This window comes from Macaca mulatta, chromosome 11 (assembly GCF_049350105.2).
Source record: "Macaca mulatta isolate MMU2019108-1 chromosome 11, T2T-MMU8v2.0, whole genome shotgun sequence".
Classification (NCBI taxonomy): Eukaryota; Metazoa; Chordata; class Mammalia; order Primates; family Cercopithecidae; genus Macaca; species Macaca mulatta.
The window spans coordinates 106,361,654-106,387,243 of NC_133416.1; the positions used below are offsets into that span (position 1 = coordinate 106,361,654).

General features: G+C 39.3%; 1 protein-coding gene across 10 annotated transcripts in view; it reads right to left on the bottom strand.

The window, feature by feature from the left end:
- ANKS1B (ankyrin repeat and sterile alpha motif domain containing 1B) overlaps nt 1-25,590 on the bottom strand; it is a 1,294,913-nt gene that overhangs the window by 332,875 nt on the left and 936,448 nt on the right. For all 10 annotated transcript variants that reach the window (XM_028830273.2, XM_028830278.2, XM_028830270.2 and 7 more), the window contains one exon: nt 21,970-22,068. In XM_028830273.2, the coding sequence (XP_028686106.1) occupies nt 21,970-22,068 (99 nt within the window). The remainder of the gene's footprint in view (nt 1-21,969; nt 22,069-25,590) is intronic.

Genomic DNA, 25,590 nt, shown 5'->3' on the forward strand with positions numbered 1-25,590 from the left:
AGTAGTGTGAGGATCAAATCTCCTGCAGGCTGTGAGACCTGGACTTAGACATCACTGTGCTCTTTCATCAGTGGCTCTTAAAAGGCTGATTGAACATAAAAAAGAAAGGCTGATCTACTGACCACGGGGCCCCAGAAAAAAGTCTGCCCATCACCATCCAAGTGCTATCTATGGCAGTGCAACTTTGCTGGGAGAGACCTCTCCAAAATGCTGAGCACTGTTAACGATAAGAACATCACTTAACAATGATGTGGGACTTTAAAGAGCCTCAAGTGATTTCACACATATCACCTCAGTTGTAAAGTGTTTTAGGTGATGTTTAGGAAGATGCCCTTTAAGGAGTCTGAGAGCCTGGGTATCCCATATAATTATATTCCTTATGTGGGAATGGAAAGGATTAATATACTGTGACTGTTGTTGGAAAGCAAGAAGTGATAAACTCTCTGTGTTGTGCATCTGTAGCAAGGGAGATATACATGTACAAATAAGTCTGCTACTTGCAGCTCCTCTGTTTGCAATTAGACTCTGTTATGGATACAGTTTCTATAAAAGAATAAAGAGAAACATAAATCTTCAGAAGTAAGAGAATCGTGTCTGATGTCACTATGGACTCACAGCTGCAGAAAGTGGTAACCCCTCTATTATTTTACCCACTACAAACTGAGCCTCGCTGATTTGGGGTTCCTCGAGTGTTCAGATATTGAAGACTCCCAGCTATAGGCACAGGGCAGAAGTAGTGAAGAAGTAGTATCTGGATGTTACTTGATACTACATTTTTGGGAAATAAAGGGAAAGGAAAGTGCTTTGGACTAGACGCTGTCTCTTAATTGTCTAGGATTTCTATTTCATGAATAAGAGAAATGAATTAAGGTCTAGCCCAGAGAGGGCCTGAGGCATCCCTAATTTTGACAAGTCTTAGATCATGGAGTAAAATAGAAGTGAAGCAATGGACAGCAATGAAGGACTAGATTAAAAAACATTTTCAAGACACATAGGTGATCAACTTCCAACAGCCCAGAATAGCCTAGAAGCACTAGACTGGTCCAGTCTCTAGTCATCAGGGATAGGAGGCATCCCCTCTGGACAAAGGCACTGGGAAGACTCAAGTTAAAGGAGTTAAGCTGCCAACATAGCCAAGTTCTATAAAGCATCCTTGGGAAAAAAGGACAACCACTACAGCAACAACTACAAAACAATCTCTCTGTCTTATTTCAAGCAGTGTGTGTGAGCTACCAGTCAGGCACTAGTCTTTTTAGCTTCCTCTGTGCCCAGGGAGATTAACTCTATCTGTAGCAGCACTTGAGAAATGCTATCTGCCATGTAGGATCTGTGTGGGATGCAGATGAAAAGACCAGTAGAGCCATAACACAGTAGACATATAACATAGTCCTTGATGTTGAATTACTTTATTGAATGGTTTTATTGTACCTCTCCCTGAAGCTTTGGGTAAAAGAGGTGTTTTTAAAAATTTAATAAAAGGAAATGTTTTTGCCATCTTTTCATTTCTAAAATTCTTGTTGAGGTAATGTTGACCCTAGAGCCATTTGTTAACCATCGTTATTTGTTTTGATATATTTCCTTGTTGCAAAGCTTTTTTATGAAGCAAGAGTTCAGATTAAAGATGAACAGAGGATTTACTGCAACTAGAATAAGGCGCTGAACAATGTTCACTAGCATTCACAAGCTCTACCAGTGATGTGAACTATGTTTAGAAAAAAGACAGGGGGTCTCTTTTTTTTCTCTGACAGTACATGTTTTCTGATATTCATGCAGCTTTTTGGTGGTTATATAGTACACTGCTTTGCTCTTCAAACAGAAACTTGAAATGCTACTATTAATCAGGAATATCATTTGCATATTTTTAGTCTCAACTAAAATAATTTCCCCAAACTTGAGTCTTCAGAAGGTAATGAATGCCCTGAGTGTCAATTCTATTTATTTGATATTTAAAAACCATGTCCTTTCTCAGAGCCTCCAGGCGCGTGCATAATAACATCATCCACAGAAGTACTTCAAACAGATACATGTACCACACAACCAGAGTTAGCAGTGTACAAATGAATAACTTATGTTCTACCTGGGGAGAGCAGTACAAAACACATCATTCACATGGTGGTCAAACATGAGTATACTCACATTCACTTAGGGAGTTACAAAAACGAGGACCTACCGTCCATTCCACCCATCCATCCATCCATCCATCCATCCATCCATCCATCCATCCACCCACCCACTCATTTACTCAACAAATACTAACTGTATGTTTGCTATATTCTAAGCACTGTTCTGGATGTGTCAGTGAACAAAACATATGAAGGTGCCAGTCCTTGTGGAGTTCATCTTATAAGTGGGGAAGACAGATAATAATTAGTAAGCATAATAAATAAAGTATATAGTCTGTTAGAAGGTGATAAGTGCTGTGAAAAAATAGAAAGTACAGTGCGGGGGGTATTGGTAATACTGGAGTGTATGTATGGTGTGGCAGGTGCAGTATTAAATAGCGTGGTTAGGGGAAGTTTCATTCAGAAGAGATTTGGATAAAGATTTAAAGACAATGGATCGAGTAGGCACAGTGACTCACACCTGTAATCCCAAAGCTGTGGGAGGCTAAGGAGGGTGGACTGCCTGAGTTCAGGAGTTTGAGACCAGTCTGGGCAACATGGTGAAACCCCATCTCTACTAAAATACAAAAAACCAGCCAGGCGTGGTGGTATGTGCCTGTAATCTCAGCTACTCAGGACGTTGAGGCACGAGAATTGCTTGAACCCAGGAGGTGGAGGTTGCAGTGTGTTGAGATTGTGCCACTGCACTCCAACCTGGGTGACAAAGCAAAACTCTGTCTCAAAAAATAAAAAAATGAAAAATAAAGATGGTGGATTGGCTGTGTTGAGGGTGAAGATTTCAAGTAGAGGGAACAACTAGAGCAAAGGCCCTCAGGAAGGAGGGTCCAGCGAATGTTCAAGAAATGACAAGGAGACCAGTGGGGTTGGAGCAGTGTGTGGGCACAGAGAAGAGAGGGAACCAGATGCCAGATAAGTGAGAGCTCATAAGACGTGGCAAGGATTGGCTTTCAATCTGAGGGAAATGGGGAGTCAGTGTATGCATTTGAGTAGACTTGGGACATGACCTGGCTTACATTTCAGCAGAATCACTTTGACTGCCGTGTTGAGTAAAGCTAATAGGGAGGTCTTTTCAGAGGCTGTGGCAGTAATCCAGAAGGAAGGGGCTAGTGGCTTGGACAAAGTACTAAAGTAAAGGCAGCAAGAAATAGTCAGATTCTGGGTATCTTGATGGTAGACCAGCATAATTTCCTGAAACACAAAATAAAACCATCCTTGTTCTAAAACATGGATCAGGAATCTGTCAGTTTGATGGTTGCAGCTGTGTGGCATGGGTCTCAGCTTGAAGAGTACTGCATTCGTCCATCGTGTGTGGGAATGTATGGGTGACTGGCGGGACAGGCTTGTAGCAGTCTGTGCTCAATGAGGATTCCAGGGGCCTGGAAAGACTCTGCTCAGAGATTCAAGGAATAATAGATGAGTATCAGACAGAATGGGTGATTCTGAATGAATTTAAAATCTGGCACTCTGACTGTGCCCTGGCCAGTATCCTATGGACCATCCCTTAAGATGAAGAGGTTTCAATTAAATAGCTGTATCATGAAACATTTTTGGGACATTGAGAACAAAAGGAGTCGGCAGAATTGGCACCAGCAACTTTGTCAGCAAGAAGAGATGGTGCCATATTGCAGAGATTGGTGCCCTCAACACTGGACACCAGCAGTTGTCAATGATGGCCACGTTGGCAAGCTTCAGTGGCACTGGCAGAACATTCAGTTGGCATTGGCTAAGATGTCCTTGATGGGAAGACAATGGGTATCATAGCCAGAGACACAGACATCAGTACCCTTGACACATTGGGCACCTGCAGCTCTGAAGCAGCCCTTGGCATTCATTGCTGGCAGATTTGGCACCTTCAGTGAGTATGAACAGGACTGAGATCACTTTTGGTAGGTCCTGGTGGCACTGTCTCAAGCCTTGGTGACAGAAGACATTACCATAATAGGCTAGAGCAAGAGAGGCAGAAAAGGGCAGATGTCTCGTGGTCAGCAGTAGTCTAGTTAACAGTGCACATGTGACAGGAGACACTTTGAATGAATCATTAGGAGGAATTTCAGTAAGGCCTAGAATATGCAGAGAAGTGTTGCTCTATGATTGTTGCTGTTATCCTATTTTGAAGCCCTGGTTGGAGTTCCTGAAAACCCCTTTTATATTTATAGTTAAGGGATAATCTAAGAACTATTCCACTACCATTGGAGTGAGAACAGCAGTCACAACAAAAAATAGCTTGATCCTTAGGAAAATGTTTCCAGCCTTATAGTCTGTTGTGTGTGTGTGTGTGTGTGTGTGTGTGTGTATGTATGTGTGTTTGTCAGTCCAGAATTTCTAATTATCTCAGACAATGGAGTGACTAAGAATATTCAGCTCTATTTATGGGAATCCCCAGTAGAGTCACTCTTACGATTGTTTTAGTAGTTATTATTTATTTAATTCAACAAGAATTTTTAGGCACTACAGTGCATCATATATATAACATCATCCCAGATATTGTATATCTAGGACAATATATATAACATCATCCTAGATATTATATAAATGCCAAAGGGAATAAAGTTCCTACCTTCCAGGAATATGTAATTTCCTTGGGTATACATTTGAAATACATACAAATATAGTTCTGTGTCACTTAACCACAGGGATACATCAGAATGCATCCTTAGGTGATCTTGTCATTGTGCAAACATCATAGAGTGTACTTACGCAAATCTAGATATCACCTGCTACCCACCTAGGCTATTGCTCCTAGTCTATAAACTTGTCCAGCATGTTACTGTACTGAAAACTGTAGGCAATTTAACATAAATCACTAGGTGATGGAAAATTTTCAGCTCCATTATAATCTTATGGGACCGCTTATATATGTGGTTCACTATTGACCCAAATGTTGTTACATGGCATATGACTGTATACAAAGATAAATGCCAGTTTTTGTAAGTTCTAGAGAAGAAAAAATGCTAGAGTGAATTGGAGACATTTTGGGGAGTTTCTTTTACAGTTTCTCTTGGGGTTAATATATGGGGAAGGAAGTGATTGTATGTGTGTTTGTGTGTACATGTTTGTCAGAGGGGGGGATGGAGGTGGGGGGCAGAGAGAGAGAGAGAGAGAGAGAGAGAGAGAGAGGGAGGATGAATATGGACATCCATTTCTCCTTATTGTCCCTAGTCCTAGTCCTAGCAGGCACAGGCGGCACCCTCTGTCTGAAGTGACTCCTTCAATGTCCTAGTTGGCTAAAAACACCTATTCATTCTTTGAGATTCAGTTCAAGCATCATCCACCTGTCCAAAAAGCCTTCCCTGATGCCCTGCATTTAGCTCTTCTCTCCTCTTGTAGCATTTTCCACATAGTATTCTAGTTTTTGACATATCTATCTCTATCTAAAATGCAGACAGAACTCCTTGAGGCAGGGACCAAGTCTTCTCCACGTTTCCATTTCCATCTCTGGACTTAGCATAGAGCTGAAATGAATGGACAGTCTGATTGAAGGGATGAACAATGAGCAATTTGCTAGTGAGTGTCTGTGCATGGCCGTGTGGGTGTTTGCAGACGTTATGCCTCTGGAGTTGCTCTAGCTTCCTTTCATCTACCTCTGAGTCTGCTGGGTCTGGGGACACAAGGTAATTGTTACTTTATGTCTATATCACGTGGCACTAGGAAAAGCGATCTGGCTGAAGTGCATGATAATGTAATTGAGTCCCAGAGGTGACAGGCAGGGAAATGGATCTCTCTACATTTACTGAAATAATCTCTTGTACATCTGTGGGGAAAATTTCACATTCAAAACTTTCTTATAATACATTTACCTCTTAGTATTTAGAAAATTGTAAATACAATCCTTTGCCACCAAGCAGTAGCTTCCAAATAAATAAGGGGTTGAGGGTTAAAACTAATATAACGCATTGAAGGAAAAGCTTTTAACCTGTCAGGACTCTGTGATTCATAAATTATAACCTTATAAATGATTTAAAGTGTATCCATTTAGCACTTATACCTTCATGAATTTCAGGGACGACAAGTAAAGCTAAAATGTATTTCCTCTTGAAGACATGAAAGAGGAATCTGGCAGTTTCTTGGGTACTCATTTCCTTTGATAAGGGCAGTAGTTATCTATTAACTTTAAAAAAAGAAAAAGCTGAATGTCTACTTACTAAAATAGAAAGTCATAGACTTGTATGAGATAGTAAAAATGGCCAGTCATTTTTTCCCCAAGATGAGCATATTGATGGGTGATTCCACAGAGCACAGAGATGGGGCACTCCAGCAATAGGAAGCAGAGGAAAGCAGTTAAGGGCATAGACTCTGGAGCCAGGCTGGCCAGTTTCAATCCTGACCCTGACACTTACTAGTGGTGTGACGTTAGGCAAGTTACTTAACTTCTTTGAGCTTTAATCTCTTCACCTGCAAAATAGGGATTTAATTTTGAGATTTAAATGTGTTAATTTTGAGTTAATCTGAAGTACTTAGAATAGTGCCTGGCACATAGGCAATCTTCTATTTAAGTGATTGCTATTAACATAGGGGTTTGGCCCAGAATGTCTTTCTGGCGTGCTGAGGAACATCTTGGAGAATGTGTATTCTTTAGGTAGAGCGTTCACTATGGGTCCACAGAAGACCAACCATCAGGCTAGAATCCAAAGCCAAAGGATAGGTGTAAGGACTACTGGTTTGAAGTTGAAAATCCCATTGATTACTACCCCTCCTCACCCCCCACACAAATAACGATAAAGAAATACCACATAATGAAACAGTGCTTAGCTTAGGGAAGAAAGAAGAGTAACTATGTCACTAGTTTAGCCTGCTCCATTGAAGCTCACTAGAGGTATTTGTTTGGGTTTGAAATATTTGTCTCATTACAGCTTGAAGGACTAAGTGATGAATGAAATTTATAGCTGGATTGATGGCCCTAGTTGTATTTCAGCTGTAATAACCAGAGGATGGTTATTACGAATGAGAAAAAATAGCATCTCTATCTGCCTGTTAGCTAAACATATGCTTTGGATCACTTTTTGCTTGGAGTGTCATGAGTTATCACAACCTTCCACAACAAAGAAGTTTCCTTTTTTAACTTTGATTTATGTATTATTTTTTCTCAGATACAGGGTCTCATTCTGCTGTCCAGACTGGAGTGCGGTGATGGGATCATAGCTCTCTGCTCTCTAACTGCTGAGCTTAAGCAATCCTCCTGAGTAGCTAGGACTATAGGTTTGTGCCACCATGCCTGGCTAATTTTTAATTTTTTTTTTGAGAGACAGGGTCTCACTATGTTGCCCGGCCTTGTCTGGAAGTTCTTCCCTCATGCGATCCTCCTGCCTTGGCCTCCCAAAGTGCTAGGATTACAGGCATAAGCCAACATGCTCAGCTACAACAAAGAAGTTTTAAAGGTACATAGGAATGGTTTTTTGATTCATCTGTCTCCTTCTCCAGGAACCTACTCCTGATTCCCTGAACAGAAGATACCTTCCCTTTTACTTAACATACAAAACTTGTACTTTTACTGCTATCATAGCTTGTTTCATGTTCTGACTTGTATTATATTAAGATCACTTGCATATTGGTCTGATTTCCTTTGCTAGACTAAAATCTTCTTGAAGGCAGATACTGCGTAATTTCATCTTATTTTTCTCCTTGCACTGTGTCTTGGGACATAGGTAAATGCTCAATTCATTTGCAGACATAACTTGAACAGAAATATCTCACTTGAATGCCATCGATTGAAAATAAGAAATATAGCCAAATTCGGCTGGGCGTGGTGGCTCATGCCTGTAATCTCAGCACTTTGGGAGGCCGAGGCGGGTAGCTCACAAGGTCAGGCGATCAAGACCATGCTGGCTAACATGGTGAAACCCTGTCTCTACTAAAAATACAAAAATTAGCTGGGCGTGGTGGCGGGTGCCTGTATGTAGTCCCAGCTACTTGGGAGGCGGAGGCAGGAGAATGGCGTGAACCCAGGGGGCAGAGCTTGCAGTGAGCCAAGAGATCGCGTCACTGCACTCCAGCCTGGGCGACAGAGCGAGACTCCATCTAAAAAAAAAAAAAAAAAAAAAAAAAAAGGAAATATAGCCAAATTCTATTCCATAATTAAGTTAGCACTTATTTCAATTGTATGGTAAAGGCGGGTGACAATGCCTTATTCAAAATTGCGAATATGCTATTTTACAGTTTTTGTGTAAAAGCACAGTTCTGCTTTTCTATGAAATCACAATGCCTTTAGCAACTAAATGGAACTACACTGTCAAGATCTGATTGCTCAGCTTCTCAGTTCACGTCCATTCCATTCTACACTATGTATATTTATATTGAGTCCTTACTGTTTAAGGTACTCTTCATTTCTCCTCCTCTTCCAACTTCTCTCCCATTCCCACTCAGTGTTGGGAACTGACTGCATTGCTTCTAAGAGATGCAGGCAGGAAGACCTCTCTGTATTAGGCTTATTTATTTTATCAGTTTTTTTTTTTTTTCCAGATGGAGTCTCACTCTGTTGCCCAGGCTGGAGTGCAGTGGCGGGATCTCGGCTCACTGCAACCTCCGCCTCCTGGGTTCAAGTGATTCTCCTGCCTCAGGCTCCCAAGTAGCTGAAACTACAGGTGCCCGCCACCATGCCTAGCTACTTTTGCTATTTTTAGTTTTTAGTAGAGATGGGGTTTCACCATATTGACCAGGGTGGTCTTGAACTCCTGACCTCATGATCTGCCCGACTTGGCCTCCCAAAGTGCTGGGATTACAGGCATGAGCCACCGTGCTCTGCCTATTTCATCTTTTAAATAGGGAGGCATGAGTTATGACTTTAAATACCTTATCTTCTAGCTTCTGATGGACTAAACAATAAACTTTAAATATATTTCAAAATCATCAGTTTAGTAGATGACAATCAAATTGGAAAGTTTTGCCAGTTTCTTATCTAGAAAATGAATAATCTGCATTGTGAGAAATCCACTAGCTGAGAGTAGAATGTTCACTACACAATGCAGTCACGGGCATTTTTAGTCATGGACTCTCTTATGTCAGTAATTGAGTTCTTTTCTGTTACTTCTTGGCTCCAGGCAAAAGCAACATCAAAAATGTATTGATTTTTGTTAGTTTAGGGAGAATTTATTGAACAAATGCAAGTGGTCATAACTAATATTGAGTTCCTCTAAATGTCAGAAACTTCATATGCATTTTTGTATTTATATCTTACAATGACCTAATGTGATAGGTTCCTTATCTATTATTTTATAGATAAGGACACTGGGATTAGAGAATTTAAGTAACTTGGCCAAGGTGACATAAGCAGTAGGTGGCTAAACTAGGATTAAATTAGATTTAACTAAAAACTCAAAGAGTTATTTTTTGAGGCCCTGCAAGATTGCAAATTCCTTAAAGATGCCTTAAGTGGATTATTTAGCTTACTCATCTCATTATCCCCTTAGTACCCTTAGGGTGCTTTGAAGTACAGTGTTTAGACAATACAGTGGGGTGTTTAAGAACCTCAGTTAAGCCACCTCAGTATGAATTCTAGTTTATCCACCTAAAATGGCATTCACAAATTCCCATCATTTTCTGTCCATTTCTTGCTTAATAGTTCTCCACAGCATTGATCATTAACTGAAATTACATAGTTTTTCTTCTTTTTTGGGGGGTCCCTCACTAGAATTTAAGCTGCACGAGGAGAGTGACCTTGTAGGTCTTGCTTCCCAACACCAAATTCTCAATAGCTAGTACAGTGCCTGGCATGCAGCAGGTGGTTTATAAATATCTATTGAATGCAAATGAAAGGAGATACATTTTGCTTACTGTTTATGCCTGGAGTAGTAATTTTCAGGTACAATTAATGGGCCGAATGAACCCTACCTTTTTTCTTGGTTCAGCTTCAAACCTTGTGTATTTAATAGACATGAATATAGCACATATGCTTTGGAAAGCTCCATTTTATGTGCTTTACAAATATTGACCCATTTGATTCTATAGAGTAGGTGAAATCATTACACCCATTATAAAGGTGAGGAACCAGGCACAGAAAGATGTAGAAACTTGCCCATGGTCAGACAATTAGGCAAAGAATGGAGCCAAGATTCAAACTCGGATAGTCTGACCATGTTCCCAACCATTCATTCCATCATGCTGCTTCCTAGATTAATCCCATAAAAATGTCATTTTCTTGGAGTTTAATGCTCTAAAGATGTGTCTTCACTTTCTCATAGAGAATGACCTTCCATCTTGCCTATTTTTCCTTCCTCTCTACCCAGATTAAGAAGAAAAATAAATTAAGATTATTTTACTTGTTGAAACAGCACTGTATGCTATCAGTGAAGCTTCTCTCAGGCTACCTTCAAGGATAAATAAGTGAATCACCCCGGTGGCTGCTGGACAGCTCACATGGCCTATATCTGCCTTTCTTCTTTTCCATATTTGTCTTTTTCCTGTATTTCTAGAGCTCTTGGATTCCTGCCACAACCCTTCCTTCTAGCCTTGAAAAAGGAGTTCAGTGGTCCATGGAGGCTGCAAAAACTGCCTTTTAAGCCTGAAATGTAAAAGGCAGGCTGATTTTATAAATGATCCCTGTTCTTGCTTCTAGTCAATTGGTTCTTTCATTTCCTGTCCCTTTTTGGATTCTTTCACAAACACACAAGCAACTCACAGCCTTGGGTCTCTGACACAGCACAGTATTCACTCAGGAGGCAATTGTCATGAGCACAGATATCTGGGATTTAGTTCCAGTTCAGTTACCAAGAAGCAATCTTCCTTAGGGCAAGTCAATTAATAGGACTGGGACTTAGTTTCCTCACCTGTGAAACGACTCCAGTGAGATGATGAGCTGGAGATTCAAAGGTCCCTTCCAGCTCTAAATTGTGATTATTCTTCGATGAATTATGTAAGGAAGGGAAAGTGCTCAGATATCTAAAGCCCTATTTCTCTCACTACAGACTTCAGGATAACTCCAAGGGAGCCACTGTTCTTTATTAAATGGGGGTGAACTTCTCGGAGTTGAAGGATGACAGCTGCTGGAGATAACAATAGATCAGAACCTATTTTCCTGACTAATTCCTTCCCCCTTTCTCTGTAAATATCAGAGGGAGATTAGGAGTAAAAGTGATATTTCAGCTCTGTGGTCTACATAATAAATGATTTAAAGATAAATTCTTAAAAAAAAAAACACTAAAAAGTTCTGCCTCTTTAGGTTGGGAAGAATGTAGTAGCCATCTTGCTTTGTGAAACTGCACAAGAAACTGGGAGCAGAGCACAGGTAAGTAAGTTTGAATTGTGCGCTGTCACACCCAGCAGTTGTTTAAAATAATCTATCCAGTCCATACAGTTATTGCTATTTTGCATTTTGTACATAGGGGGCTTTGTCATTTCAAAGGGTACAGAGAGCTTCATGAACATTGGCCATTCCTTCTCTCGATGTGACCCCGTAGAACAGACTAGTTACTGGTCATCACTTGTAAACAGGAAGCATGAATCTCACCCTAGGAAATGCAGGCTACCAGTGCTGTCGTGGTTACATGCATGAAGGACACGCCCTATCAATTTGTAAAACATTTAAAAATAAAGGCACTCAGTTTGGAAATATCTTTGGGCATCCCAACCTGACCCATTTGGAACTGAACTCTAATTTGCATTCTTGTTTGGTTCAGTCCAGTCTAATAAATATTAACTGGGCATTATTATGTTCACGATCTGTGTGCTCCATACCCAGGAAAGGAAGATGAACATGGCCAAGATCCTAATCTTGAGTGAGAGACAAATTAGTCAATAGGTGGTTTTTATGAGGTGTAATGGGAACACAGAAGGGTTAAATCATCTATCCCAGAGAGAAGATATTGTAAAGATTTCTGCAAGGCTTAAGTATTAAGGAATGAATAGGAGTTACCCATGGGAAGAAGGGTGACAGTTAAGGTACAGAAGGAGATGACGTTGCTGGCACAGAATGACTAGATTCTCAGGAATTCTATCACATATTCCTAGGAAGAGAAATAATATGTCTTGGACTACTTTGCAGTTTAATGACGGCTATGAACCTGAATCCTGGTGAATCAAATGTGGCTTAAAGTAAGTGATGCATTTCCAGTCATGGCAATAGAACATCCCCCAAGTGATCTTCTATGTTCCTCTCTACCCTGCTGTCATGGCAGCCCACAAAGAACTCCAGGATGGAAGGGTCCGAAGAAGCCAGGGTCCCTGAATTACTGGTTGGAGGAGAGCTGCCTGACCCACACTGGACTTAGCATGTGTGAGAAATAAATTTAACGGTGTTAAACCACAAGAATTTGGAGCTGTTACAGTGGCTAGAGTTCATTACCCTGATCATACTGTGTGCCAGGCTAAGGAATAATAAAAAGTATCTGAATGACTTGCTGTCACTTCAACATTTATATAGCCCAAATAACTTAGGTTTTTTACCTTAATGTCAATTAGTCTTTCTTCCTTTCTCATCCATTGGCACCAACCATTTCTTTTTTAGAAAGGTGATCTTTTGCAGTCTTTCAGCAAGTCAACTGCTCTTTCTGAGTATATTATCAGCACCTTGTGTCTTTTAATGACATTTGTCTATTGCATATAATTATATAACATATTATAATTATTATATTATTGTATAACATATCATATAATATATAACAAAGAAATGTATTAGAGTATATATATGTATTATATTAATAAAAATAAATTTGTATTACAAAGTATATATTATATGTAATAGGTTATGATATAATATGAATATAATATGTAATGTTATACAATATAGCATGTATATATAATGAAATATCATTTCAAAGGTATCTCTATATAAAAATAAATTTTTCTCATTAGAATACACATTTGGTGAGGGCAAGGGCTTCATCTATATTACCCATTACTGTAACCCTAGTGCTAAGGGAAATGACTGGTAGATAGTAGGCACTCACAGTTATTTTCAGAATGAATGAATAACGATTAATATAATAGAATGGAGGCTGGGTTTTTTAAAAGAAATGGACTTCAGCTGTGTTCAGATATAGGCGTTCTGAAGGCAGAAAGAGCTCCAAACCCAGACGAGGGTTGAAAGTTGCTCACATGAAGGTGATAGCAGAAGCTATGCAGGCAAATGAAGGTGCCTCAGGAGGGTAAGGGAAGGAAGAAGATGAGAGAATTAAGGCTGAATTTTAGGGAATATCAATGTATAAAATAGACTAAGCATAAGAAGCTAATGAAACAATATTAGAAAAAGTAAGGAAAGTTTGTGGCACAGAAACAGAACTCTGTAAGAATCATAGTTTTGGCATCAGATCTGCGAGTACAGCATATTCAATAAACACTTGTTTATTGACTGAAATAAGTGCTGAACACTAAATAGCATATAGTCCCATGAAAATGGCCAAAGGAGCTGACTCCTTTTCTAATAGACATACAGCCAATGTCATCCCTGTTTATTTTACACATTTCTTTGGGATGACATCAGGAGGCTTGGGTCATCCTGGGGCCTTTCACTAGTCTGATAAAGTAGGCTATATTTCTGATCTGAGTTCTTCCCTGTTTAGAAGATTCTTAAAAGTATGGAAAAGCTCTTAATCTAGCTGGATATTTATTGGTAAGTCACGGGTCAGTAAACTATGCCGACAGTCTAAGCCTGGTCTATTGCTTGTTTTTGTAAATAAAGTTATCTGGAACACGGCCAAACTCATTCATTTCTGAGTCATCTATGGCTATTTTCACTCTGCAACAGGGTTGAGTAACCACAATATAGGACATATGACCTGCAGAGTATAAAATATTTATGATATGGCTTTTTACAGAAAAAGTTTGCCAACCCCTGAGCACCGAGCATATCTGTTTTGCACCCCCAGCAAACAAACAAACAAACAAACAAACAAACAAACAAAAAACAACCACAAGACATTTTCAGAACTGACTGGAGCTTATAAGAACCCTGGGAATACCACAGCCTGTCTTACTAAGGAATGGACCTATAGGAAAAAGAATATTCTATGCCCTCAGTTAGACTGGGTCCCGTCGTGTATTTACTTTAGGTTAGGACCTCCATGCTAACAGTGCACATATGTGGGTGTGAGATTCTCTTTGACCATGTATCTTTAACTGATGTCCACTGGGTGGTAGGCTAACATTGGGTGGCAGTGAGTTTAAGACATGCAATAAAAAGAATAAAAAGAATTGCAAGTGAAAAGAATGAGGGTAGATGGAGAGTGAGTGATGGGATGGGAGAATGAAAAGTTGCCCTGTCAAAAGGTACCATGAGAGCATCTGTGCCTGTGGGCTATATTTTGTCATTGCCCTTCTGAAAAATAGCAGAAGAAATAGGAACAAGTTTCTATCATTTTTCTAAGTGACAGGGAAATAAGACTGAACCTTCCTTTCTAGACTTTTAAAGAAATAACATTGGTTGTACACTTTTCTGCTAAAGTTTACACACATCTGCGTCAACCATCAAGACTAGAATTAACAAACATCTGAATGTTGAGGACCTTGAAGGAACTAGTGCCTTTCAGAGAATGACTCTGTTCTCTTGAATGACTGTTCTCTTGAATGACTCTGTTCTCTTGAAGATGCTGATTCTTTCAAGTTCCTTAAAATTCTCTTCATAGAATGTCTCTGTTCTCTTAAAGACTCTAGTTTGTTCAAGGTCCTTAAAATTCAGGTGTAACTTCTTTAAAAGAATGTCACATTCATAATAGTCCTTTCTAAGGCTGAAATAATCTGTGATCTCATCATATTAAGAGTTATTTCTAGAGTGATTCTCTTCTTCTATGACATAAGGGTAGCAAGTGACAGCTATAACTAAATCTGGCCCCCAATGCTTTGTTTTGTTAACAAAGTGTTTATGAAAAAAACACCATGTTGGGGGTGAGGAGGGGCAAGACTTCTGCTCCCCAGTGTACCACAGTTTCCACCATTCCATATTATCTTTTCTTTAAAAATGTTTGAGTTTTCAATCCCTACCATCCCTGCTCATACCATTTTGAGGGGGTCAACTGTTGCTTTGATCTATTTTCTTTGTTCAGGCCTAAAATTAAATGATCACTTGTAACTTGCTAGCTATGTTAGTTTATTAGAACCTGTTTTATTTGCTAACATTCTTAAAGTTTTGTCCAATAGAGTTTAGTAGACTCACTGACCTAACATATATGGGAAAATGCTCTTTTCAGTAATGAGGCAACAATGAAGAATAAATACATTTTAAGAAACTGTGCTGTTTTATGGGATTACTGATTTGTATATATCACTTAGATCAGTGATGTTCAGGTTATGAAGTGATTATGTACAATTTGCAAATCTCTAGTGTCCCTAACTTCTGCATTATCTTACATCATGCTACATTATACCCAACTCTACAGACCAGAGACATGTGCCTCTTTTTTGAGTGGCAATAGCAAAGGTGGCTCTTAAATCATCAGATTGTGAACATCACAGTCCCAGGAAATGGTCCAAGGAAACAAAGGGTGTTTTTTTTTTTGTTTGTAGTTTTTGATGGGTTCTTCCATTTTAACTACAAATGCGGACAATGGAAACTAGACTGTAAAGTAGATCATTATAAAATGTATCTGGCAAACTTCTTTTTTTTTTTTTGAGACAGAGTTCTACTCTGTCACCCAGGTTGGAGTGCAGTGGCACCATCTCGGCTCACTACAAGCTCTGCCTTCCAGGTTCATGCCATTCTCCTTATCTGGCAGACTTCTAAGATGTGCCCCTACCCTGCCCGCCCTACCCCATGGTCCCCACCTCCTGGTATTCACACCCTTGTGTAAACACCTCCTTTTGTGTAAGAACTGAATCTGGTGACTTTATTGTAATGAATAGAAGATGGCAAAAAGATGGGATGTCACGTCTGTGATTAGGTAGCAAAAGACTGTGACTTCCATCTTGCTAGCACTGTCTTGTCCTCTCACTTGCTCATTCTGTTGAAGCTGGCAGCATGTTGTGAGATGCTCTATGGGGTGACAAGGAACTAAGGGAGGCCTCAGCCAACAGTGTGTGAGGCACTGAGGCCTCAGTCTGAAAATCCCTAAAAGCCTGAATGAGTGAGTTAGGAAGTAGATCCTCTTGACTTGAGTCTTGAGACAGCTGTAGCTCCCTGAAAGATCCAGAGACAGAGGACCCACTCACATTGTACCTGGATTCCTGACCCACGAAACTGGGAGATAATAAATGTTGTTATATGCCACTAAAATTTGGGGTAACTTGTTCTTTAACAATACAGAATGTAAATCTTCTATTGGAATAACAGCAAAAATATTTTTGGCCAAAGCCTCAAACTGAGCATAGAAAAGGGGGTAATTTAATCCAATCATTCAGAGGTTCTCAGTGCCATTCAGTGAAAAAAAATAATTAAATATATGTAGCTCCAATAAATATTGGTTAAACTGGGCAGAACTCAGAAGTAAAGGGCAACTAAAATTCAGGTGTTCATTGCGTAGTAACGTAACAGTAGCAATGAACAAAAGTGAATACCAGACACTGCACTAAAATCAAGAGTCCTGTGATAACAACACTTACTAGCCATCAAATATTTTGGGGTCTGAGTTTTGAGGAACTCCAGGATTTCACCGAGGAGAATGAGTAGGCAGAGAGACAACAGCAGAGATGCAGAGAGTAACTAGGTGTCATGGAAGCCGAAAGAAGACAATGTTAATAGTGAAAATTTGCCCCATAGAGTTAACAAGAGTGCTTGAGCTTGCCTTGCAAGAAGACAGATGAAGAAACAGCTTGTTATAATTCGCTCTGCTTGCAACAAAACTGGCTGACTGGCTGAAACTGGCTGGAACCAATAAGGCTGACTGGAGTCAGAATAGCACAGAATAGACTTGCTCCCCTGAAGGGTGAAGTTTTGATGTCACAGCCTGAATTTCCACGTCATGTTTCAGACCAGTTCCCCATGAATTTGCAAAGGCAACCCACGGAAAAGCACGAAGGGACAACTGCGCATGCTCACGGGACTTTCAAAACTTCCCATTCCTTTCTGCCAATCACTAACCAACCCTGAAGCCCCTCCCCCAAAATCTCTCTTAAATATACTGCTTTAAGGCTGGTACAGGGCAACGGATTTGAGCTGGACTCCTGCCTCCTTGCTTGGCCGCCTTGCAATAAACCTTTCTCTCTACAAAATCGAGTGCTTCAGTGTTTTGGCTGCAATTGTGTGCAGGCAAATGAACCCAGTTTGGTTGATAACAGTAATTGTCAATAGTATCAGAGTCTGCTGAAGTCAAATAAGGTGGAGATAACAAAGGGCTTATGGAATTCCTGCTCTTCTGCTTACTGGTGACTTTAGCACTGGTTGTAGGGGGTCACAGCAGAGAAACAACTCAAGCCAGTTGAGGGATTAGTGGAACAAAGGAAACGGGGAGACATTGAGTATAGACAACTACTAAGTATTTCCAAAAGGTATTATAAAATTGGAAAACATTAGAAGAGGAAATACTGAAAAACAGAGTGAGCACACAATATAAAAGTTGCTTATGTGTTGAAATACACTGTCAACTCAGGATGAGGGATATGAAGAAAGCAGATGCAATATGAGCCTTGATACAAAGTCCTGCAAACCTTTAAAATGAAAATCCTTTGGATGCCTGACCTTCAGGTGTTACATTATCAAAGGACAAAAGTGTTTATGCCTTTTTAAAAAGGAAAATATATTAGAGGATTATCCAAAGACTTGGCCACATACAATTCTTATCTGCAAAAAACTAAGTTATATGTTGAAAACAAGTAATCAGGTAATATCCCTGTGTCCAAAGAGACAGAAAAAACACAATACACTTAACATTTCCGGGAGAGTAGAAAAAAAGCCATTTTCTCTTGGAACTTTGGGTTTGCTTCCTTTCATAGAAAGGGAAAAAGGTGAAATTTGATCTTTAAGAAGTTCAGGAAAGCTTTCAGAGCTGAGAAAAGACAGAGTTGGGGTTAGTGAGGGAAGTAGATGCTGGGTAAAAATGGATAATTAAGCTTTACAAAAGGTCAAGCACTGCAAAAGACGGCGAGAAAGATGCATTCTATGTGTTGAATGTATCAAATGCACTTGAGAAAATGTACATCTTTGCTTTGGTGAATGTTTCAGTATTAAAAAAGACATATTACAAAATGGCTATTCTTACAAAAGGAATAAACTTTTTTCTTTGAAGCTTGATGCAACAAATACAAACAAAGCACAAAAAATATGCTTTGAAGTGTGCTAACACATCAAGATTGTACTGAGCAAAGCACCTTTTCTCTGTTTAGGAACAATCTCACTAATTCCACACCACAATATGTTAATTAAAGAATCCCAGGTAGCAATCATGGAATATTTCTTCTCATGACAGATGAAGAATACAAATAGTCTGAAGATTGAAATTGCATAAACAAAATGAAGAGGTATTTTGTCCATTTTCTGGCAGTGCAAACTTAAAATGAATGCAGATGAATGAGCTGGCAATAAAATGACACTATTAACCATCTGAAGATTGGGCTCATTACCTAAGAAGGCAAAGCATCAATTTGTGGCATTATAACACTCTGTTTGTGCTGCTGAACATGCATCTGGATGTTTTTATATACTCTCTACTAATTTGTGTGCATAGTAAGCTCTTCCATCAGCCTCTCGATAGAAGCTTAATTTTGTATTGTTTCTATTATATTATTTTCTCTAATGAGAATAATAATATTCTGTATTAGAAATAAACACTTCATTTATTCTCCAAATAATTCTAGGTTCAGTTTCTCTTGTTTTGCATTATCAAATGGTGTGTACAGGATTATAGGTATATCTTAAAATTGAGGTGCTCTGATTAAAAATATACATTTGAATGACATGTGAGGAAAATATTCATTCACTCACTCACTCACTCACTCATTCATTTTTAAAAGAATGTCCATGTACTGGGTTAAGCATCATGGGAAATTCAAGGACGTTGCACTGTCTCTGCCCTCAGGATGTTTATAACATAGAAGTGGCTGAATGTTGTTAGTACCTTCTGATAGGAACAAGCACAGGGCCATAAAATCTCAGAGGAAAGGGAGGGTCAGTGTATTCTCTCATACCACAAGTATTTCTTGAGTACCTACTATGTGACAGGTGCTATTGTAGGGGCTGGATATATAGAAAAGAGAATAAGACAGTCAAGGTCCCTGACCTCATGGATCTTGCTTCCTGAGGGTGAGATGGAAAATAATGAAGAAAAAAAGCAAATAAATAATATAACTTCAGATTGCTCTAAGTGGTGTGAAGAAAAAATAAAGCAGAGCAATAGCAAGGACAGTGATGATAAGGGAAGGATGTGAATTTTAGCTCACGAAGGCCCCTGTGAAGATGTCACATCCGAGTAGAGATTTGACAATGTATAGGAGCAAGTGTATGAAGTTCTGAAGGAAGGGCTTTCCAGGTAGTAGGACCTTTGTAGGACAGGATAAAGACTTTATTCTAAGTGGGAAGAAAATTCATTGGGGAATTGAAGCAGGGTATAGCATGATCTGATTTATGTTTTAGAAGGATCATTCCAGATACGGTATAGAAATTCAACTATAGAGGGGTAAGAAGGTAACCTGGACAGAGGTTAGACATATGTGAATAGTCCAGGCTGGAGGAGACCAATGAGAACTTGATTCATGTAGTCTAACCAAGGATGACAGATTAGAATGCACTGTGGTAGTTCATCTAGATAGAGGCGGTTGGTGAGAACTAGGTTGATAATTACTTAGATGGTAAGGAGTGGTTCCATTTTGAAGGAAGTTGCACAAATTAAGTGACATGATATGATAATATCTGAGTTGAACTTTAAATGAAGGGCAGCATGTGACAAAGCAGGTAGTCATTCATTGATTAATTGAGTGCTTATCTATTTTTATGAACCAGGCACTGTGCTAGGTGCTAGAGATACAGCAGTACAGAAGCCATTGCTGAAAGTGAGAACAAAACTTGCTGAGAAGGTAATATTTTAAGTAAACATACACAAGCAGAGAGGTGAACAATATTCTCATAGGAATTACTTCCAGAATTGGTTCTAAGGACGTTTTATTCTTTTCCATTTAGTGCAGAAAATTATGTGATTAAACTCCTTTGTATATTTGGCTCAGTGAATTTGCAAAAGGAGTAAGTGTCTTATCAGTAGAAATTCAATTCACTGTCAGTTGGGAAATTTCATCAGATAATTTCCTTGGAAATAGTGTTTAATATTTACTTTTCCCACTCTGGGAAGGAGAAAGTATAGCCTCTCTAGAAAGAACAAGAGGATAAGAGAGTACAAAACCTAGGACAAGCTCAAATATCCAGGTGCCTTTATTACAGTTCATCTACCACCTGCCTCAAATCTGCCCCACAGTCTTTTTGCAAACAGATGACCCAACTTAAACTTTCCTTCCTTCTAATCCCACTTGTACACTGCCTCCAGAATTAATTGGCCTAAAGTAGTCCAGTCATGTCCATTCCCCAGTGCCTACAGAATAAATTTCAAATTCCTCAGCCTGACACACACTGACCCAACCTACTTTTTCTGCTTTATCTCTGACTACACACTCCTCAATTGTTTTAATCACCTTGAATTTTCTTCCTCTTTTTAAAATTATTTTTTGAATTGTGTGAATATGTTATGAAATACACATAACATAAAACTTACCATCATCACCATTTTTAGGTGTATGGTTCAGTGGCATGAAGTACATTTGCATTGTTGTGCAAATCCCATTGGATTTTAAATGTCTATTTCCCTAATACTTCCAGCAATTTGTTGTCTGAATCATATTTGTTTTTATATGGTTCCTGGGGTCTCCTGAAATGCCTTTTCCCATCCAAGTACTAACCAGACCCAAACCTGCTTAGCTTCTGAGATCAGACGAGATCAGGCATGTTCAGGTTGGTATGGCCATAGACCTGAAATGCATTTTCCTTTCCTTATCAACTAAAATCCCACATATCTGAAAGATTCATGCTCAGATTTTGCCTCTTCCTTTAGGCAACTTTGACACCTTATCTGGAAACAGGAGGTCAACTCTGTTGCTAGGGAACACATTGCTTACAGTAAAAATGATGCCTGGTTGGTAAATTGCATCTGGACTAGGAGAGCCTATACATGAACTATAAATACATGATGGGGATGTGATACTTTAGACTTCCCTGAGTAATGACTCTTGTAATTAGTCAGGTCCCTTATAGGGATCACGGAGGATAAGTCTATGGAGTTGTTACAGGAGATATTGCCTCTTATGGGGCAGGAGGCTTTGGAGCCAGGGCCATTCCTGTACCCACCCAGTATGAATCTAGTCTTCTTGAACCTGAGCTGCCACCTGGGGGGCCAGAACTGATATTTGTACTGATATTAGGACTCTCACTGAAGAGAAAATCTGAAGCTTTCCCTGATGGCTAGCAGTGTTTTCTGTATTACATTTTTCTAGGTAAATCTCAAGCTAAGTGCTCATGCCTGTAATCCCAGAAGTCTCGGAGGCTGAGGTGGGTGGATCACCTGAAGTCAGGAGTTCAAGACCAGCTGGCCAACATGGCAAAATCCCATCTCTACTAAAAATACAAAAAAACAAACAACAACAACAAAAAAGACAAATCAGCCAGGCGTGGTGGCATGCACCCGTAACCCCAGCTACTCAGGAAGATGAAGCAGGAGAATTGCTTGAACCTGGGAGGTGGAAGTTGCAGTGAGCCTAGATCATACCATTGCATGCCGGTCTAGGTGACAGAGAGAGACCTTGTCTCAAAACAAAAAAACAATAAAACCTCAAGCCAAGTGTGGCCCATAGTAGTCTCGTAAATCTGAATGTGCAGTTGGACCTAAGAAGACCTGCTCTTGGGGTTGCATCAATATGTGGAAATATTGTACTAAATACAAACACTCCTTGCATGCCTGGACTCAGAATCACTGGGAACCGTACACAGGACTAGGACAACAAAAGCATTGCTCACCTTTGGAAGGAGCTGGATTGCCTGTAGAATTCTTTGTCGGTGCCCAGAATTAAGGATTCCAATTTCCAACAAATCCTGATCTTCCATAACATTGCTTCCCTGAAACAAAACAGAAATGTTACAAGTTAAATCAAGTATTTACAGTGTGGATAAATAACAAGGATTTATTTAATACACAGAAAACCAACGAGTGACCTGATTTTTATGAACAAAGACATAGAGTCATTCTTCCGTGATGGTGAGGGCAGAGTTGGTCACCTTGTTACTGATGTGAAGGCTAGGAGAAAGCTTTCCTCCCCTCACAAATATCTATTGTGGCTTACGTCCACGTTCAGTTATCTGTATTGGAGATTCATTCCTGTGACTTCAAACTTTGTTTCTGTAAAAATGTGAATGCTTCTGGTAAGAGTTGCCATTTAGGATTATCAGTGACTTACACATTGATGTGAATGAATCATTTTTCCCCTCTTGACAACAGATTTTGTGAGGAGGGCTGATAGAAAAATTGACATATATTAGGCAGGTTAAAAGTGAGAATTAATACTTAATTTCAAAATACTGAATCACAATAGCAAACACATAGAATCAACCTAAATGCCCATCAGTGACAGACTGGATAAAGAAAATGTGGCAAACATACACCATGGAATACTGTGCAGCCATAGAAAAGAATGAGATCATGTCTTTTGCAGGGACATGGAGGGAGCTGGAGGTCATTAACCTTAGCAAACTAATGCAGGAACAGAAAACCAAACACCACACATTCTCGCTTATAAGTGGGAGCTAAATGATGAGAACACATGGACATAGAGGGGAACAATACATGCTGGGACCTGTTGGAGGGTGGAGGATGGAGGAGGGAGAAGATCAGGAAAAATAACGAATCAGTACTAGGCTTGATACCTGGGTGATGAAACAATCTGTACAACAAAGCCCCATGACACAAGTTTACCTGTGTAACAAACTGCACGTGTACTCTTGAACGTAAAATAAAAGTTAAAAAAATTATTGAATACCAGACACCAGATCATGATATGAAGATAGAATGATGAATAAGATGCAGGGCCCTGCCCACAACTGCCTTTATTCCTTCCAGTCCAGTGATGGAAAGGGACTGTTCAAAGGCAGTTAGGTAGGATGCTGAGACTGTGCTATGACAATGACACTTGCTTGGGAGTCCAGAGGGAATCTAGGATATTTTTTCATAGAAAAGGACATCTAATCAGATACAGGAAAAATGGGTGGTTAGAGCATAGCACCTAAAAGAGGAAGGACAATGGGGAAATTATGTGCAAAGACCTGTGAGTAAGAAGGAATGTAGTATACTTGGAAGCATTATGTTCTGGGATAATATGGAGAGAGGAGCAAATGGTAAGGCTGGACAAGTAAGCAGAGGGCAGACCATACAGATACTGCATGCCATGCTGAGGGCTTCAGACTTCATCCTGACCATAATGGGAAGCCATGGACAGCTTTCAAGAAAAAGTGTTACATGCTGAGATTCCAAATTTAGAAAGATTATTTTGATTTCTGGGGCTGGGCCTCAGTTTCCCTACCTATAAAATGATACAGTTGAGCCCACAATGTCCAAGGACCAGTTAGTCCTAAAATTATCAGATTTCAATGGTTATTTTAAACCTGTGATTAATATTTGAATGCAGAAGTTTACAGATTGCTCATTTTATCCCTAGATTTTAATCTTTCACAGTTTGTAAGATAGAGTTTCTCTTTAAATTGAGGCATCTATAGAAGTTCAAGAATTCAGATCACTATTTTTTTTTGACAAATCAAACTCTGTCCTACTTATGTGTAACACAAAAACACAAGAATAGAAATGACAGAATATCTATTTATTTAGAATGATGAGTACCATTAGACACTCAAAGCAAAGGAGAATGAATTGGAAAAGCGTGATTCTGGGGCATGAAGACCACTGCGGTTGTTCTCTAGAGGCAATATGGGCGTAGACTAACGTAGTAGTCATAGGAGCAAAAAGAAGCAGGTGGATTTGAAAACTATCAGGAAGTTTGACTTGGAGATTGAACATGTGGAATGATGGAGAAATGTGGAACACGTACCGAATCAAGGCTTGGGCAGTGAGGGGAACTTGATGCCTTTTCCTGTCATAATAAAGGAGGAAGAACAGCCCTAGTGGGGTGCAAAGTGAGACTAATGTCTTTCCCTGGACAGGGACAGAATAGATGCATGTAAACAACTTAATAATATCAGACTATGTTATAAATGGATAACTGGCTGTTCTTAGAAGGATTAAAGTCACTGGAACGGCGCCACAGCTAGGGATTTAAAATGGGCATTCACTGGACAAAAACATTCCACCTACTCATAGTGTCATTCCTATGCTTAAGCAACACCAGCCATCTCGGAGGAAGCAGAATGATCCAGGTATTCAGCAGCATGATAATGAAAAGCCTAATGAAAAACAAATAAAGCCAGTCTTGGCAACATGCCTTAGGAAATATTACTCTCAAGAAATTACTCAGTGCACAAAACAGAGCATGGCTGAGAATACAAATGACTTCATTTTGAGAAAGTGTTATTATTTCCAGAAATGGACTAGTATGACATGAGCGAGATATGTGATACCATTCTGACTTTTACTCTTTGAGGAGTTACCTGGCCCTTAAGAAAAAATCTTTGGCCATCTTTGTGTTAGAACATTACCAGGTTTTCCAGGTCCTAACTTACCAACCCACAACTTCAGCCCATGTAGAATAGAGGAAATGGTTTCTTTGCATAAACAGAAAGCATATGAATATCCCAAAGTGTGCATAGCTACTATCTCTAGGTAATCCTGACAACTGGATTTCAGTGTTTGAATACTGAAAAATTTTGGAAAATTAAAGTCTTAAGACCACTGTTCTTCCTGTACACCTCCAATATGCTCTTTTCTGTATCTTCAGTAAGAGAGGAGACTTTTTGAAGAATTATAAGGAAGTTAGACATTTTTAAAGAAGGTGTTGAGTACATAAGAACATCTTTTTCAGTCAAATTTCGTAGCCTATAGGATAATTATCAAACATTTTTGAAAAATGAACCAAAATCATGGGAAACACAAGAAAAGTAGTAAAAATGTGTCAAAGGGAAAATGGCACTAATTGGGAAATGGAAAGGAAAGGATTTACTGTCCCCAGTGAGGCATACTGTTAGAAATTTTCTATTTTATCTTTTTCTATAATACATAGGGATGCCAAAAATATCCTAGTACATCATTCAGCCAGCCTTTTGTCCAAACAATAGGGGACTTGGAGTCTGCAGAACTGGGTTCGGATCATGGCGGGGCAAACTTTGCTAAGTCATATATTCTTTGTAGGCTTCCTGGTCCTCACCCATCAAATGAAGCAGTTTAATGAATGTGTATTCAGTTTCAAAATGCTATGATTTCAGCCTTGTTTGTCTTTTGGTTGGTATCATTATATAGAAATATAGATTGTCTATTTTGAAATTATGTTTCAGTGTTTCAGAATTGTAACCTAAAATTAGCTTTAAGAAGTGATTAAATTCAAGAATATATTTTTTTTGACAAATCAATCTTGGTACGATGGACTTATAAAATTTCGTATTAAAGGAAATTATAGGATAACCTATTTTTGTAGTAGTACA